This window comes from Petaurus breviceps, unplaced genomic scaffold, assembly GCF_028583685.1.
Source record: "Petaurus breviceps papuanus isolate PSGF00001 unplaced genomic scaffold, PetGlider_PUasm1.0 172, whole genome shotgun sequence".
NCBI lineage: Eukaryota > Metazoa > Chordata > Mammalia > Diprotodontia > Petauridae > Petaurus > Petaurus breviceps.
The window spans coordinates 401394-418054 of record NW_027185755.1 but is presented as its reverse complement, the minus strand read 5'-3'; the positions used below and the strand labels follow the sequence as shown (position 1 = coordinate 418054).

At 36.2% G+C, this 16661-nt stretch overlaps 1 protein-coding gene and 1 long non-coding RNA gene across 13 annotated transcripts in view; one reads left to right on the top strand and one right to left on the bottom strand.

Moving 5' to 3' along the window:
• LOC138157342 (uncharacterized) overlaps nucleotides 1–16661 on the bottom strand; it is an 86905-nt gene that overhangs the window by 26000 nt on the left and 44244 nt on the right. The window lies entirely within an intron of this gene.
• Nucleotides 1–16661, top strand: part of RFX2 (regulatory factor X2) — a 177618-nt gene that overhangs the window by 147890 nt on the left and 13067 nt on the right. For all 7 annotated transcript variants that reach the window (XM_069082845.1, XM_069082846.1, XM_069082844.1 and 4 more), the window contains 6 exons: nucleotides 5656–5771; nucleotides 7652–7770; nucleotides 8865–8977; nucleotides 9961–10115; nucleotides 11930–12027; nucleotides 15728–15877. In XM_069082845.1, the coding sequence (XP_068938946.1) occupies nucleotides 5656–5771; nucleotides 7652–7770; nucleotides 8865–8977; nucleotides 9961–10115; nucleotides 11930–12027; nucleotides 15728–15877 (751 nt within the window). The remainder of the gene's footprint in view (nucleotides 1–5655; nucleotides 5772–7651; nucleotides 7771–8864; nucleotides 8978–9960; nucleotides 10116–11929; nucleotides 12028–15727; nucleotides 15878–16661) is intronic.

Below are 16661 nucleotides of genomic sequence, written 5' to 3'. Positions count from 1 at the left end.
AGATTTTGAGATTTTAGTAGAGTACAAACTCTGTGAGTCTACAATGTAAAACTGAAGCCCAAAAAAGTTAAATCATTAAAACCTATTCTAGGCTACAATAAGAGAGGCATAGGAAAGAAATTAAGGACCTAAATAGATTTTTAAAAGTTAAATATGATAGATCTCAGATAATTATTTAATGGGAATTGAAAGAAGTATAAATATTTCTTAAATGCACATGGTACCTTAAAAAAAAACTAACCATGTGCTAGAGCTTAAAACCCTCATCACCAAATGCAGAAAAATTAAACATATCCTTTACTGATCATAATGTGATATAAATTATAATCAATAAAGTCTTTGAAGAAAGAATTCAAACTTAAATGGAGAGTAAATAATTTAATCCTAAAGAATTGGTGGTTTAAAAAAAATCATAGAAACAATAGATAATTTCATCAAAGAAAGTGATAATACTACACCAAAACTTTTGGGTTGCAACTAAAACAATCTTTAGGGTACAGATTATATGTATAAATACTTCCATCGAGAGAGAGAGAATTAGGCATGTACCTAAAAAAATATAATTAGCCAGTATTTTGGGAAAAGAACTAATAAAATAGATAAACCATTAGCTACTTTGATTTTAAAAAGACAGAAAAAAATACCAATATTAAAAAGGAGAAATCAGCATCAGAAAAAGAAACTAAACAAGCCATAAATAAGCTCCCAAAGAAAACTCAGCACCAGATGAATTTATGAGTAAATTTTATCAAATATTTATAGAATGATGAATTCTAATATTCTATAAGTTTGCTAAAATGGGAAAAGCAAGTATCTTACCAAATTCTGACTATGATATAAATAATGTCTTAATACCAGGGAGAGACAAAGCAGAGAAGGAAAGCTACAGACCAATATCACTAATGAAAACTAAAACAAAAATATTAGATATTAGCAAAGAGAACACAGCAACATGAATTAAAGAGATGTACTATGTTCAGGTTGTATTTAAACCAAGAATGAAAGTTGGTTCAGTATCAGGAACACCATAAAAGTAACAGACTATATTAATAATAACAAATAAATGATAATAATAATAACATTATTATTGCTTATAATAATAGCTAGCATTTATTTAACCCTCTAAGATTTGCAAAGTGCTTTATAAGTATTATCTCATTTAATACTCAAAACCCTAGGAAGTAGGTTTTCCTATTTTTATTTTCTATTTATTTCTATTTATTTCCTATTATTATTTTCCCCATTTTACAGATTAGGAAACTGAAACAAATGTTAAATGACTTGCCCAGAGTTATACAGCTAGTAAGTGTGTGAGGCTAGATTTTAACTCACGCCTTCCTGACTCCAGGTCTATCACTTTATCCAGTGTACCACCTAGCTGCCTGATTATATGAACAGAAAAAGAAAAGACATTTTATAAATATAATTTTGTTGTTGTTCAGTCATTTCAGTAATGTCTGACTCTTCATGATCCCATTTGGGGTTTTCTTGGTGAAAATATTAGAGTGGTTTGCCACTTCCTTCTCTAGCTCATTTTACAGATGAAGAAACTGAGACAAACAGGGTTAAGTGACTTGCCCAGGTCAAACAGCTAATACATGCCTGAGGTCAGATTTGAACTCAGGAAGCTGAGTCATTCTGATTTCATGTCTGGTACTCTATATTCACTTAACCACCTGGCTGCCCTATAAAATACAAAATTCATTTAATATAAAAAGTTCTAAAAGCATAGGAATAAATGGACCTTTCCTTATTATGGCAAATAGTATTAATCTAAAACCAAGAGAATATCTTTCCAAAGGTATGAGTAGCTATTGAAAATCAAGGGCCAACATAATAGGTAATGTGGGAATGCCAGAGGTCTTTCCAGTATGATCAGGGATAAAGCAAGAATGTCTATTACAAACACTATTTGATATATGGCATTGAAAACTTTAGCTATAGCAAAAAAAAAACCAACCCAAAAACAAAGAAACCCATAAACAAATGAACAAATAAATACTGGTGAAGAAGAAACAAAATTGTAACATTTGCACATGATATGATGAACATAACAGACTCAACTTAAAATTAATTGTTATTAATTTTATAAAGTAGTAGGATATTAAAAAAAACATAAATTAGCAGCTTTTTTGCATATTACCAAAACCCATCAGGAAGACACAAAATAACTATAAAATACAGTTAATGTGATACATTTAATGTAAAAATAATATAATAAAAATATTTGGGAGTCCACCTACAAAGACAGGAACTATGTGAACTCAATTACCAAACATTTTTTATAGAAATAAAGGCAGACCTAATTAAAAAATAATTGTTCTTGGTTGAGCCATGCCAGTTTAATAAAAATGACAATATTACTTAAATTAATTTACAGATTCAGTACTGTACCAATCAGACTACCAAAGGATTACCTTGTAGAGTTAGAAAAAAAAATAATAAAATTCAGTTGAAGAAACAAAAGGTCAAGAATCTAAAAAGAAATAATTTTTTTTAAGTATAAAGGAAAGTAGCCTAGCACCAGATCTCAAGAGCCCCAGATTTCAGAGCAATAATCATCAAAATTATTTTGCACTGGTTAAAAAACAGAAAAGTTGATCAGTAAAACTGATTAGGCACAGGATTTATGGAAGTAAACAAACATAGAAGCACCGTCTTTCATAAAGCTAAACATCCCCAAGTGCCAGGATAAGGACTCCATTTTTAACAAAAACTGTTGGGAAAATTGGAAAACAATCTAGCAGAAGTTAAATTTAGACCAACATTTTATACCATATTCCAACTTCAAATGAATAAAATACATCATCTGCACATAAAAGGCAAAAAAAAAAAAATCAGAGTTAGCAAGAAAGGAGATATTTTCCACACTTATAGATCTAGGGAAAGATTTCATGGCTAAAGATACAGAGGATCACAAAAGATGAAATGGACATTTTTCATTACTTAAAAATTTTAAATTATAAGGGAAATGGTTGACTGGAGTAAAATCTTTGCAGCAAGTTTCTCTGATAAAGGTGTGATATCCAAGAGAGATAAAGAACTGGTTCAAATATATAAGAACAAGAATGATTTCCTAATAGATAAGTAGTTAAAGCACATGAACAGGCAAAGAAAAAAAAAAGCAAGCTGTCAATGTGTATTTATCTTAAGGGAACTTAAGTACTTATGAAAAATGAAATGAGCAGAACCAGGTGAACAATTTATACAATTACTATGACATTATTAAGAAAAATAATTTTGAAAGACTTGATAATTCTGAATAATGCTATGACCAATCATGACTAGAGAACTATATTAATACACTGCTTAGGTGCACCTCTCTATAGAGAGATGGGAGACAAGATGAAGACTGAGATATACGTTTTTAGTAAAGGCCAGTATGTGGTTTTGTTTTACATAATTATGCTTATTATACAGGCATATATATTTTTATCATATTGGAGGAGGGAGGGAAGAGAAGACTAGTGATGGTGATCCAAAAACAAAAGAACAAAAAGAGGGTCATTGCAGCATTTTTAAAAAGATTCACAGAACAGGAGAATTCAGAATGATGCACAAACAGATGTTTTATATATGACCATTTTATGTTCTATATATTTGGAAATTCTCATACTTAGTGGTGTTAAGTTCAGAATACAAATTTTTTTTTTGTGAGGGGGCATAGAACAAAGAGACAGTATGTTTGCTATAATTTTGCCCTGATCAAGCTATAACTTCAGGCCTTTGTTCAGTTCTTGTTACTTTTTTAAGAAAGACGTAGTCAAACTGATGTATGCTTGAGAAGGATGCAACTAGACAAGTGAAAGGCCTGGGGAACATGCCATATCAGGATCTGATGAAGAAACAACTTTGGATGTTTAGCCTGGAGAAGAAAGGACTTGATAGCTACCTTAAAGTCTTTGGAAGGCTGCCATATTGGAAGAGAGATCAGACCTGTTTTTTTTGTTGCCAAAGAACATAACTAGGAGCAATGGATGGAAGTTGCAGTGATGAAGACAGTGTTGATGATTTTGGTGTTTTGTTTTTCTTAAACTTACAACTAGAACTGACTAAACATAGAAGGGACTGCTATGGGGATTAGCATATTTCTTTCTCCTGGAGAGTATTCAAGTAGAGGATGTTGTAATGGGAATTCTTGATGAGATACAAATTGGATATGATGGTCTCTAGAGGCCCCTTCCAACTCTTAGATTCAGTGAAGGAATTTAAAATTAAAAAAAGAAAAATTTTAAGCAGCACACTTATAGCAGTTTATATAACTGCTTCTAACTCTTTGTAGTAGAGAAAGAGTATTAGTCCACACTGTTGTGAGGATAAATGCAACGATGAATACTTTTTGTATTTTGTTTACTGTGTTCCAGTGACTAATATTTATGGCCACATGGTTAATTATGTTGACTAAAAAAGTGTAAGGAAATCTTGCTTTTTCTTCTTAGTGAGCAGATGTCAGGATCAACAATGTGTTCTTTATTGGTTTTTCTGTACAAATGACTTTAACTTTCCTTTCAGTTCAGGGCTTCAAAAACGCAAAACGATTATAGTAGAACCTACATAAACTTTTTGTCAGACAAGCTCCTATAGAACAAATCAAAAGTAATAAGTTTTCTATCAGTAAATTTCAACAAAGATCAGAGTCCTAGCAATTGACCAAATATAATTTTCAAATAAATGAGTGTCTGTTGTTGCTCTGAGTACTAAAGGATAAGTCACTTCAGAAATCATGACCTTTAGTGATGTGATTTTCTTCCTGGTTGCTGTAGCGCCAATGCAATATTTACAGCGCCCATGATCACAGCTCCATGTGACTTTATTTAGCCTATTGGGGGCAGAGTTTACTTTCAAAACAGGGAAGGACTTCAAACTCCCCCCTAGATCTAGTCTGTTGAGGGGCAGGGAAGATCTTCAAATCCCTATTCCCATTAAACTTGTCTTCATCCAATCTGTTCATTTTCTTCTTTTCTAATGAAACATCCCACCTTCTTTTCTAAGGAAATGAGACCTAAGGGTCTTGAGCAAGTGACTCCACCTCTTAGAGCCAAAGTTCCTTCCTTTCCAGCTCTGATCCTGTGATCCTATGAGAAATCAGGGCTGATGGGTCTACAACTTTTGCAGTTTCCCCAGATACCATACTCATAGTTGTGTGGTGTGTCTTGTTAAAATTTTTTTTAAAAGATCTTGTTTTGGGTAAGAAGCACGCTAAATTTTTTTTTAAGTTCAGTCTTTGTGCTCACTAAATTCCATAGACATGCAAGGAATACAAAATTGGACCTATCAGCTGTAATATCAGCCTATCAAGACCCATTTCAAATATTGTCTCTTCCATGAAAATCTCAATTATTTTCTAGTTGCAAATGATCTCTTCTCTGAGCTCACATCACACTATGTACTTTTTATATGCACTGACCACATTCATATATATCAAATATATATGAATATATATTTTCATATATATAACAAATATATCATTTGTGTCTGTGTTGTATCACTACTGAATTACATCTCTACCAGGGCAAGGACTGTCTTAATTTACCCATTGGCCAGATAGCCCTCACAGTCTAGCTCAGTACTGTGCACATTTTAATATGTTTGCTTGACTTGAATTAATATGGTGAAATATTTAATATATGTGGTTTATCTTTTTCCTCCTTTAAGATACAGGCCTGCACAGAAGATGGATGGCCTTGGGGAAAGTGGCTCTAACAGCAATTTGCACACCACACCCGAGCAGTCAGTAGCTGCTCAGAGCCAGCACCATCAACAGTTCATAGGTGATGAAACAGAGCCATGTGATCTTGACTGTTTCTATTTCCCTTGGTTTTATAATGTGTCACTGATTTCTGAGTTGGATGACTTTCACTTTGTCTCCTGGGAGTCCAGGGTTACTATACTTTATGCTTATGGGTTTCGTTGCTTTATTGTAGAAAAAATAAGCAGTTGGTAGCTTTCTTCCAATTAGTAACTTTTCAGCTATTATAAATTCTTCCCTTTTGGATTTCACCTAGTTCCTTAAGTACTTATGGACAAACTATCTGATTCATCAGAAGTTTACACTACTAGTATAAGTATACACCAACATAATTAATGATCCTAAGAAAACTACCAGAATTCTGTGATCAACCTTAAAGCCCACAGATGTCTGTAGTGGACACCTGGGTTTGTCATTTCCTGAATTTCAGCCCATACCTGCCTTACACATTTCACTATCACATTTAAACATTCATAGAAATCTGTCTTTGTTCCATTATAGGCACTTAAATTCCTAAACATCTAGCAGCAGCTTCACCAATTTCTTCTGTTTAGGACTCAGTAAGGAGGAGGGGACCCTTCTATACTGATAACTGACACATTAGTGATAATCAGCTAGATAGTGATACTAATTTTTAAAGTTTACATATATAGCATATTGTACACACATATATGTATATATGTGTATATATTCAGAATTTTCATAGGCTGTATTAGTTGATCATAAACCCTGGAGGACCCTACTAAAGGTGGGAAGGCTTCAAGTATAATGGTGGAAGGCATGTCTGTTATATAGGGGCCTGCCTAGTTGAGTTTAAAGTGGCTCAACACCAGGTTGATCACAGTGTAAATTTTTTAGCCACAGCAATCAATGAAGACCATCTATTGACTAACAGAGAAGCTGCAGTCAGTGCCAATGGAAAAAGCTATTCATATTCTCAAAGTCCCAGATTCTTGAGTTATTAATGTATGTGTATATACATATTCATAAGCATGTATGTGTATATATTTAAAACATTGGTCCCAAACATGCCTTTTGTGAGCTTCAGGAGAGAGAGAGACAGCTTCAGATGGCCTCCAGAAAGCAGTGTGGATGTCTCCTAGGCAGATGAGCTATAAGCAGTGACCTATCTTTTGGAAAATGGTGACATTCATTCTTGGAAATTTACCCAGTCTTCTTGATAAAACAACACAGTTTCCTCATTGTCATCCAAAGGAGATGCCTGACTACAAGTAAACTAATTATATGCTAGGTGTTGTAGTCCTAGTACCTATTGTAGTCCAGGTGCCTAGTACCTGTAGTCAGGTTACAGGAAGGAACCAGAGATGTGGGCATTAAACCCTTAGGGATGAAAATGAAAAAGACCATGTAAAATGCTAGCCCTGAAGTCAGGAGGACCTGGGTTTGGATCTGGCCTCAGACGCTTAACACACACACACACACACACACACACACACACACACACACACACACACACCCTAGCCATATAACCTTGGGCAAGTTACTTAACCCCAGTTGCCCTCCAAAAGGGAAGAAAAAAAAAACTTGAAGAAGACTACCCTTTAGGACCCCCTCCCCACCCACTTTCTTGCCATCACAGTGAGGACTTTCTTGACTAAAAATAGATCTATCTGCATGGCACCTTTTGCTCTTGTTATAAATTTCTTTGCATTCCTTTGGATATATGAGCTTAATAAAGATCTTAGATCTAGCTGCCATATTTCTATATCCATTTGCTAACAGTACTAAGCAACTATGATTTCCAAATACTGTTTCTGGTCATATGCTTTGACCAGGCCTTTGTTGTTTTTTTTCTCTCTGTATTCTGATCTAACTTTTTGGTTTATCAGTCATTTTTCTAATATTCCCTTTGCTATTATTTTTGTCTTTTCTACTCTCTAGACGTTTCCCATGTCTTTCCAGAGTTCCCAGCTCCTGACCTAGGCAGTGTATTCTTACAGGAGGGGATCACTGTGAACGACATAAAGACCCTACAAGTTCTTTACAGAAGACATTGCGAGGTGACTGCATTACTTTCTGTGTGGTCTTATTTTGTTATCTGTGCCTTAGTTCTAAAAAGTAGTTAATTCTCTGTTTGGGAATTTCATTGCCTAAGTATTCTTATAATTATTATTAATGAGTAATTCAGCAAACATTTATTGAGTGCCTAATATGTACAAAGTACTGTGATATAAATACTGGTGATAAAAAAGTTTTGAAGAAAGGAAACCTTTGATTTCAAGGAGTTTGTGATTAACTTTGAGGTGGCACAGGGCAGATTTAGTGTGCTTTCAGTAGCATGAGATATTTATGCTGTAAACATTTTATCATAGTAATCAGTAAGCAAATAAATCCCTATTAAATGTCAACTGTATGCAGAGTGTTGTGCTAGTTTTGGGATACAGAATTTAGATAAGATGTGGTTCCTTCTTTCAAGGAGCTCACACTCTTTTAGGGTAGCAAGTACAACATCCATCCAGACCTATGATAAATAATAAGTGGATCTCAGAGTTAACAAACAAAATTCTATGTGAGGTCTGAGGGGAAATGTCATTAGCAGTGAAGAAGATCAGGGAAGCAGTTGAGGGTAGTTTTAAAGGATAAGAAAGATTTCAGCAGGTAAAGGGGGGAAAGGAGCAACTTAAATTTAAGGAATGAAGAGCAATGAACATTGCAAGTCTAGGGATAGAAACTAGAGAGCCCAGTGAGGAGGGTAGAGGGGACATAAGTGTTAATAGAGCACCTACTCCGTGCCTATGTGCATAAGAGAGATAGGGCCTGATTCTGGCTTACATAGTGGTTTCTCCCTCTTTGGGCAAGCAGCTGAATCAAGACCTCTTGTGCCTTTTGTTCATCTCATTCCCCATCTAGTTGAGTAGCACTGTGTATGTCCCAGACATTGTGTGCTCTCTTTGGTAACAATAATAGCTTGCATTTCTTTAATGCTCTTAAGATTTTGCAAAGTGCTTTGCTTACAGAAACCTCCTGAAAAAGATAAATGCAGTCTAACTGCCATAGGGCACGATGTTAGTCCAGTTCATAAAATGCTTTGCCAGTAAGGAAGCACAACTTAATGTGATAAGCACTATTTTTAAAAAGTCATCTTTATTTTTAGGCAACTTTGGATGTTGTAATGAATCTTCAGTTTCATTACATTGAGAAGCTGTGGCTGTCATTCTGGAGTTCAAAACCGCCTTCAGGTGAAGGTTCCACTGCTCTGCCTTCCAGGTGAATGACTGAACTATGGTCATCTAACTCAGGAGATGGTAACCTACGCAAGTTTCGTCTCCAGGCTAGATTCTGCCCCATGACCTCTAGACCTTCTCAGCCTCTGAGAAACATCTGTCCTAGCCAAGTTCAGGGCTGGATTCTAGGTCTTTAAATCTCCACCTGTGCCTGCTTCATAGAGAATGCTTTTTAGTTCAGATCCAACCTGCAGGCCACAGGTTGCTGACCACTCTTAAATAATTAAATGACACAAAGTTGTAGGAAGGAAGGAAACAAGCATTTATTAAGAACCTGTTATGTCCTTTACAAATGTTCTTTATAAATATTGTCTCATAGGTAGGTGAGGACACTGAGGCAAACAGAGGCTAAATGACTTGCCCAGGGTCACATGGCTAGTAAGTGTCTGAGGCTGATCTTAAACTCAGATCTTCCTGACTCTAGGACCACCCAGCCTCCTAGAGAGAACCTTAGAAAGAACAAACAGTATTGTTTTCTATTTAATTGTCATGACGTATACTGATGGGTTCAGGTTGCTGACCCTAAAACTTTTCAACTTGAATTAAAAATATATATGTATTTCAGAGAGCTCCATGAAACTGAATTAAAAATACTAGAAATAACTTTTGTATGCAATTTGCTAGTTAGTGAAGTTAGCTAAAATATATCCTCTAAAAAGTATACAGCTTCCTGCAAAGTGCAGGATGAGACAACAGCTATTTATAAACAGGTAAGAAGCATCACTGTAACACGAAATCTGAACCAGGAGAAAAACAGAGGAGTGGGAGGGGCCTGGTAATAGAAAAATAAACCTAAAAATATAGATTTTTCCGAATTCCTGGGCATGTTAATACTTTCTGCTTATTTCTAGTGTCTTTCAATAGATTTTCATCAGGCAACCTCTCCTTGCATTAGTTTGCAGAATGGTATGGTTTAAAATAGCTACATGGAATGCAAATGATGTTATTTTGCCCATTTCCATACAGTGAAGAAGAACATGAAGTTGCTGCCATCCCAAAGGAAAAGCTTATTACACTGTGTAAATATGACCCTATATTAAAATGGATGAGAAATTGTGATCACATACTGTATCAGGCTCTGGTGGAGATTCTCATCCCTGATGTGCTGAGACCGGTGCCCAGTAAGCAAATTCTGTTCCAAATTCTTATTCTAGCTCAGCTCTAGTCTTTTGATGATAGAAACCTGTCTTTGTGTCCTTATGTATACTAAGCTACATAGTACAAAATATAACTTATGACAACAACATCTTAATATAGTTAGTGCCTAAGATATTTTCTCTGTAGTCTAGATGTTTTTCCTTATTACCAAATGTAGAAGAGAAAAAGAATGTCATTACTGTCTGAGGCTATTAATTCCTATGCTGGCAAAAAGAGGTTGACTGCACTAAGAAGGCATTTTAACTAAAGTTAATCTTTCCTGAGTGTCTTCATTAGGATATGTTTATAAACTGGCCATGTTGGTAATTGGTAACCACATTAGTTTTTGTGATCTTGGAAATACTGACAGACATATTTGTGTCAAACTTCTTGGGAAAGATCATTATTTATTTGGTTGGAGTAGAGCTAGCTACAATAGACTTTTTTAGAGGTGACACTTCTGGTCCTTACTTCATCTGGACCATCTAAAATAGATGCTGCTGGAATATCTTCATAAAAATATCTGGTGGCATATTCTACACCCTTCCTTGGTAACTTGTTTTAATATCTGATCATCCTGTGCACCAAAGCCTCCTGGTGGAATGGAGGTGACCTGGGGTTTTATAAGCTAAAACTCTTGACATGGACACTTTTCCAGATGTTGAGAGGCTGCATTCATGAAGGGAGTACCTATAGAGATGATGCCACCGATTCTTGGAATATTGAAGGATATATCAGTCATGGGATTCACAGGTGTATACTGAGTACCCACTATGTGCTATACACAATTTTAAATGCCATAAAAGAAGGCTTTTTTGGTGGAGATTCATTAAGTCAGTCATTCAAGAAACATCCACTTTAACTGTGCCCAAGGCAGTGTGCTAGATACTGGTGTAGGAACTGCATACATAAAACATAATGTCAGACATTATATGATTAAGTACCAAATGGTTTGCAAACAAGCAACAGGAATTTAGACAAATTCTTCCTTCTAATTTATATCTTTCTTGACACAAATGAAATGCATTTTCCTCTAATTCTGTTCTCAGTAGAGAGAAGGAATAACTTTCCTGTATGCTATATATTGTTCTTCCCTTCTGAAGGCCAGATTTTTATCTATCTTTCTTAATCATCCTTTGTTACATCATTCATACTACTTTTTCTGGACTTTATAGTTTTAACATATCATTAAAAAAAGGTTGTTAAGTAGCGAATAAACAGTACAAAATGTGATGTGCCACCCAAAAGGACATAAAGTATTAAGGGACTTCAGAGGACGGGGAGATTACTTCAGTCTGGATGAATCGAGGGAAACTTCATGGAGGAGACAACAGTCAAACTAGGTCTTGAAGCATGGGTAAGATTCTGTTAGGCAATGATAGTGGATGGTTGAATGAACAGCTTGAATAAAGATATGGAGATGGAGAAGTTCCAGCTCTGCTCAGGAATTGTCAGATTGTTCAGTTTGCCTAGAGTATATCGTGAATACAGTGAAATATGTGATAAGATGAGCTATATGGTAAAGGCCTTGGATGCTAGGTGTAAGAGTCTGAACTTTAATTGGTAGGAAATAGGAAGTTAAGGTTTTTGAACAAATAATGATACAAATAAAATTATGTTTTAGGAAGACTGATTTGGTGCCTGATTACTGGGTCATATAGGTTAAGTAGATTAAAGTGAGATATCAAGAGGGACAGAAATGAGATGGAAAGTAAGAGAGTGGCATGAGAAAGATTTACTTGTAATAAGTTATTATACAAGAAAATCTACTGTTAATATTTTGGTTTTTCTTTTATAGGTACCTTGACACAGGCAATTCGAAATTTTGCAAAGAGCTTAGAAGGCTGGTTGACAAATGCTATGAGTGATTTTCCCCAGCAGATCATTCAAACAAAGGTAATTGGAAAAAAGAGTCAATAATAGGTTATTTGTTGGTACTTAAATTATAATCAGAAAATCTTGATTGGAACACCAAGTCTAGTCAAATTCTGTGTTCTAGGGAGTAAATCCCTCAGTAAACAATGACTGAATGAATTACTCTGGATAGACTGCTGAGTGAGAGGTAATGATTTAAGTCACAAAGCCAAGTATGAATGTACACTATCCTAATATACCATATCAAATCAGAATATGAGAATAATGTGAAGAAGGTGGATATTGTCCTCTAACCTTGGAAAACATGAATAGTTATTTCCATCAGATAGTCAAGTTCCTTCTTTTATGTAATTAGAATAATTATTCTCCGACTTCATTGATAGAGGCATAATCTGAGAATGAGGGAGGTCTACCCTTGGATAGAACACATCTGGAGTACTGTGTAGTACCCCACCTTTTGGCCATAAAGGAGGTACGTTTCATTGTTCTCTCAGAATTTCATTGGCTTTTCAGTTACTCAGAATTCAACTTCCCTTCAGTGATCTTTATATTTATATTGTTGTAGTCTATATATTGTTCACTTGGTTCTGTTTATTTTGATCTGTTTCAGTTCATGCAAATCTTCCCATGTTTCTCCAGTCAGTTACTTAGTAAATTTATTAAACAGGAACTATGCTAAGTGCTCTGGATACAAAAAAATGCAAAAGGCAGACCCTGCTCTCTAAGAGTTTATAGTCTAATGGGGGAGACAGTATGCAAATAATGTGCATACAAGATATATACAGGATAAATTGGAGGTAATCAATAGAAAGGATTAGCATTAAGGGTGATAGGGAAAGGCTTCTTGTAGAAAGTGGGATTTTAGGTGGGACTTGAAGGAAGCCAGGGAAATCAGGAGGTAGAAATGAGTAGGGAAAGCATTCCAAGCATGGGAGACAGCCAGTGAAAATGCTGACAGTTGGTAGACTAGAGGAAGAGTAAGAAGGCTAGGGTCATTAGATCTTGGAGTTTGTGTGTTGGGGGGTGGGGGAACCCATATATATACAGAGCAAGGTATAAGAAGATTGGTAAGCTAGGAGGGGGCCAGGTAATGAAGGACTTTTAATGTCAAACAGAGGATTTTATATTTGATCCTGGAGGTGTTAGGAAGCCACTGGAGTTTACTGAGTGAGGGGAGAAGGCTAAAGGGTAACAGTCAGATCAGTGAGACAGCCAAGCAGAAGATATACAGGAATGAGGAGAGACTTGAGGCAAGGAGAGCAACCAGAAGTCTTTTTCAGTAGTCTAAGTATGATGTGATAAAGATCTATGTCAGAGTGGTGATAGTATCAGAGAAGAGAAGAAGTATTATTAAGGTAAAACAAAAATTGGCAACAGATTGGATGTGAGGAGTGAGAAGTTGAGAATGACACCTAAGTTGCAAGCCTGGATAGTCAACTAGGCAGATTTAGGCGTAAGAGATGTTCTAATTTGGACATGTTAAATGAAAGATATCTATGGGACATCCTGTTTTGAGATGTCCAATAGGCAGTTAGAAATGTAAGACTGGAAGTTAGAAGAGAATCATCAGCATGGAGATGATAATTGAATCCTTTGGAGCTAAATTGTATGGAGAAAAGAGAAGAGGCCTAGGACAGAGCCCTAGAAGATAGCCTCTCTATAACCTAGACAGAGATACAGGAAATAAGATAGAAGATGTGATCACATAGGTGGGAAAAGAACTAGGATAGAATAATGTTATGGAAACCTAGAAAGCAGAGGGTATCAAGGAGAAGATGATTACCAGTGTCAAAGGCTGTAAATTCCATGTGTCATTTCTTACTACACAATAATATTCTATTACATCCATATACCATCGTTTTTTCAGCCATTTTTCAATCAGTGACCACTCACCTTATTTCTAGTTCTTTGCTACTACAAAAAAAATGCTGCTAGAATATTTTGTTGTATAGTAAACCTTTGTTACTTATACAGGATATATGCCCAGTGGTAAGATCACTGGGGCAATGGTTGTAGATAGTTTAGATACCTTTTTTTTTTTTCATAATTCCAAATTGAAATAGAGAATAACTGGACCACTTTACAGTTCTGCCATTGGTGCATCAGTCTGCCTATCATCCCATATCCCCTCCAACAGTGACTGGTAGATAGGTTACAAACATTTATTAAGCACTTATATGTGTCAGGCACTGGGGATACAAATAGAACAAAAAGAAAAACAGTTCCTTCCCCCAAGGAACTTATATTCTAGTAGGGAAGACAAAACAAAATAACAGAGTTTGGAGGAGTGAAGGCAAATAAGATGGGGACATGATGGCAAGATTTTGGAGTTAGAAGCGTGACCAGGAAGGGAAAGAAGCAAAGTTGGTCTGAGTCCAAAATGGAGCCCCAAATGGAATTCTCCAATGAGAGAGGGGGGCTGGCATGGCAGAGGGATATTGTAGGGTGAGAAGACTGCAGGTACTAAGAGAAGTTTTGAGGTAGAAGGGAATCTGAGTCATGGTGGCAAAGTTCTTAGGGTCAAAAGCACAGCTAGAAGAGAAATGACTTCCCATCTTTTGTCATTAATTCCCATTTGTGCTGGCTAGCCAGTTGGTGATGAATTTTTTTAACCATGGCAGCACATGAAACAAAAGGATGGAAATACATATATCTGTAGTTATATAACTGGGTATCAGCACAACTAATTAAACTTGCTTAGTAATGATTTACATGTAAATTAATTTTAGTGTAATAAATATAACAGGTCCTCATCTGGATTCTTTATTCATTTATCCTTATTCCCTTTTCTTCTCATATAGATAGGTAAAGCAGTTATTTAGTGCTTACTATGTGCTAGGCACTCTACTAAATTTTGGGAACACAAATGTATGACTAAAAAGATAATCCCTCCCCTCGAGGAACTTCTATTCCAATGGAAGGAGACAGCATATAAAAGGGAGCTGAAAGCAGAGAAGTCAGGGAGAGGGGGAAATGGTGGGAAAATCCTACAGGCATTGGTTGGGTAAGGATGCTGTTGGTATGGAGGCAGAATAGAATCATATAGCCACAGTGTGTACTTTTCTAGCTGGTTTTGTTTTTAACTTTGTGTTATTCAGTAAAAATATTTCCAGATGTATTAATGTTCTTCTATTTGCCTTAATTGCATTATAATTATATCATCAAATCAACAAGCATTTGTCAAGCACCTACTATGTACCAGGCCTTATGCTAAGGATACACTGGAGATACTCATCAGAAGGCACTAGCATTAAGGGGGATTAGTGCAGCCTTCTTACAGAAGATGGAGTTGAGGAGGGAGAGAATTCTAGTCATGGGGAACAGTCAGTGAAAATAATGCCTAGAGTTAGGGAATGAAGTGCCTTGTGTGAGGAACAGCAAGGAGGCCAGTGTCACTGGAGCACTGGTCATGTTGGGGAGGGAGGGACAGAGTAAGGTATAAGAAAACTGGAAAGGTAGGAGGGGCTCAGGTTATGAAGGCAGGTGAGTGTTGCAGTGCAGCAGTGAGTGATAGCCTGAAAGAATTGAGGAGCAGAGAGATTGGAGGTTTTGTTGAGGACAAAGAACAAATTTTGAGTTTGCAAAGCGCAGAGGGAGAGGTGGAATGATAACAGACTGGGATAAGGGAATTTGTAAAGCACTTAGCAAGGTGCCTGGCACATAGTAAGCCCTATACAAGAAGTCCACACTCATTATTCATACAGTATCCTCTGTGTCACAGGTTGGAGTAGTGAGTGCCTTTGCACAAACTCTGCGGAGATACACATCCCTGAACCACCTTGCTCAGGCGGCCCGGGCGGTCCTCCAAAACACTTCCCAGATAAACCAGATGCTCAGTGACCTAAATCGAGTGGATTTTGCAAATGTGCAGGTGATTTCTTAATATTTTTCCTTCTAAAATGAGTAGAAATGAATGAATGATATTTTACTCTCTATTACTTAATGGTTCTAAGATTCCTAGATTCTATGGAATGACTGGTGACGGAAATGAGGAAGGGAGAATATAGGTTATGAGTAACTTAGAACATTTGGCAGGTATTGACCATCTCATGTCATGTTCATCAGTAGTTCTTAATTCTCTATTCTATGCTGAAGTCTGGGGATATTGCCTCAGAATTGTAGGTCCTGTCCCCCACACCCCCACCCCACACCCACTTATTTTCTTGTAGGGTAAAATGGATTTCTCTACTCCATTGCCTGTGTATCTTTATTTCCCAGTTGCATGTAAAAACAATTTTTAACATTTCTTTTTAAAATTTTGAGTTACAAATTCTCTCCCTTCTTCCCTCCCCACCCATCCTCATTGAGAAGGCAAGCAATTCAATATAGGTTATATATGTGTGCTTATGCAAAACATTTCCATAACAGTCATGTTGTGAAAGACTAACTATATTTTCCTCCATCCTATCCTGTCCCCCATTTATTCGTTGAATGACCATATCCTTCCCTGAAGCATTATACTCAATTTTGCTGGGTAGGTGATTGATTCTTGGTTCTAATTCTCGCTCCTCTGACCTCTGTAATATCATATTCAAAGACTTTTGATCCCTTAATATAGAAGATGCTATAGGTCTTGTGTTGTCCTGATTGTATTTCCACAATACTAGAATTGTTTCTTTCTGGCTGCTTGCAATATTTTCTTCTTGTCCTGGGAA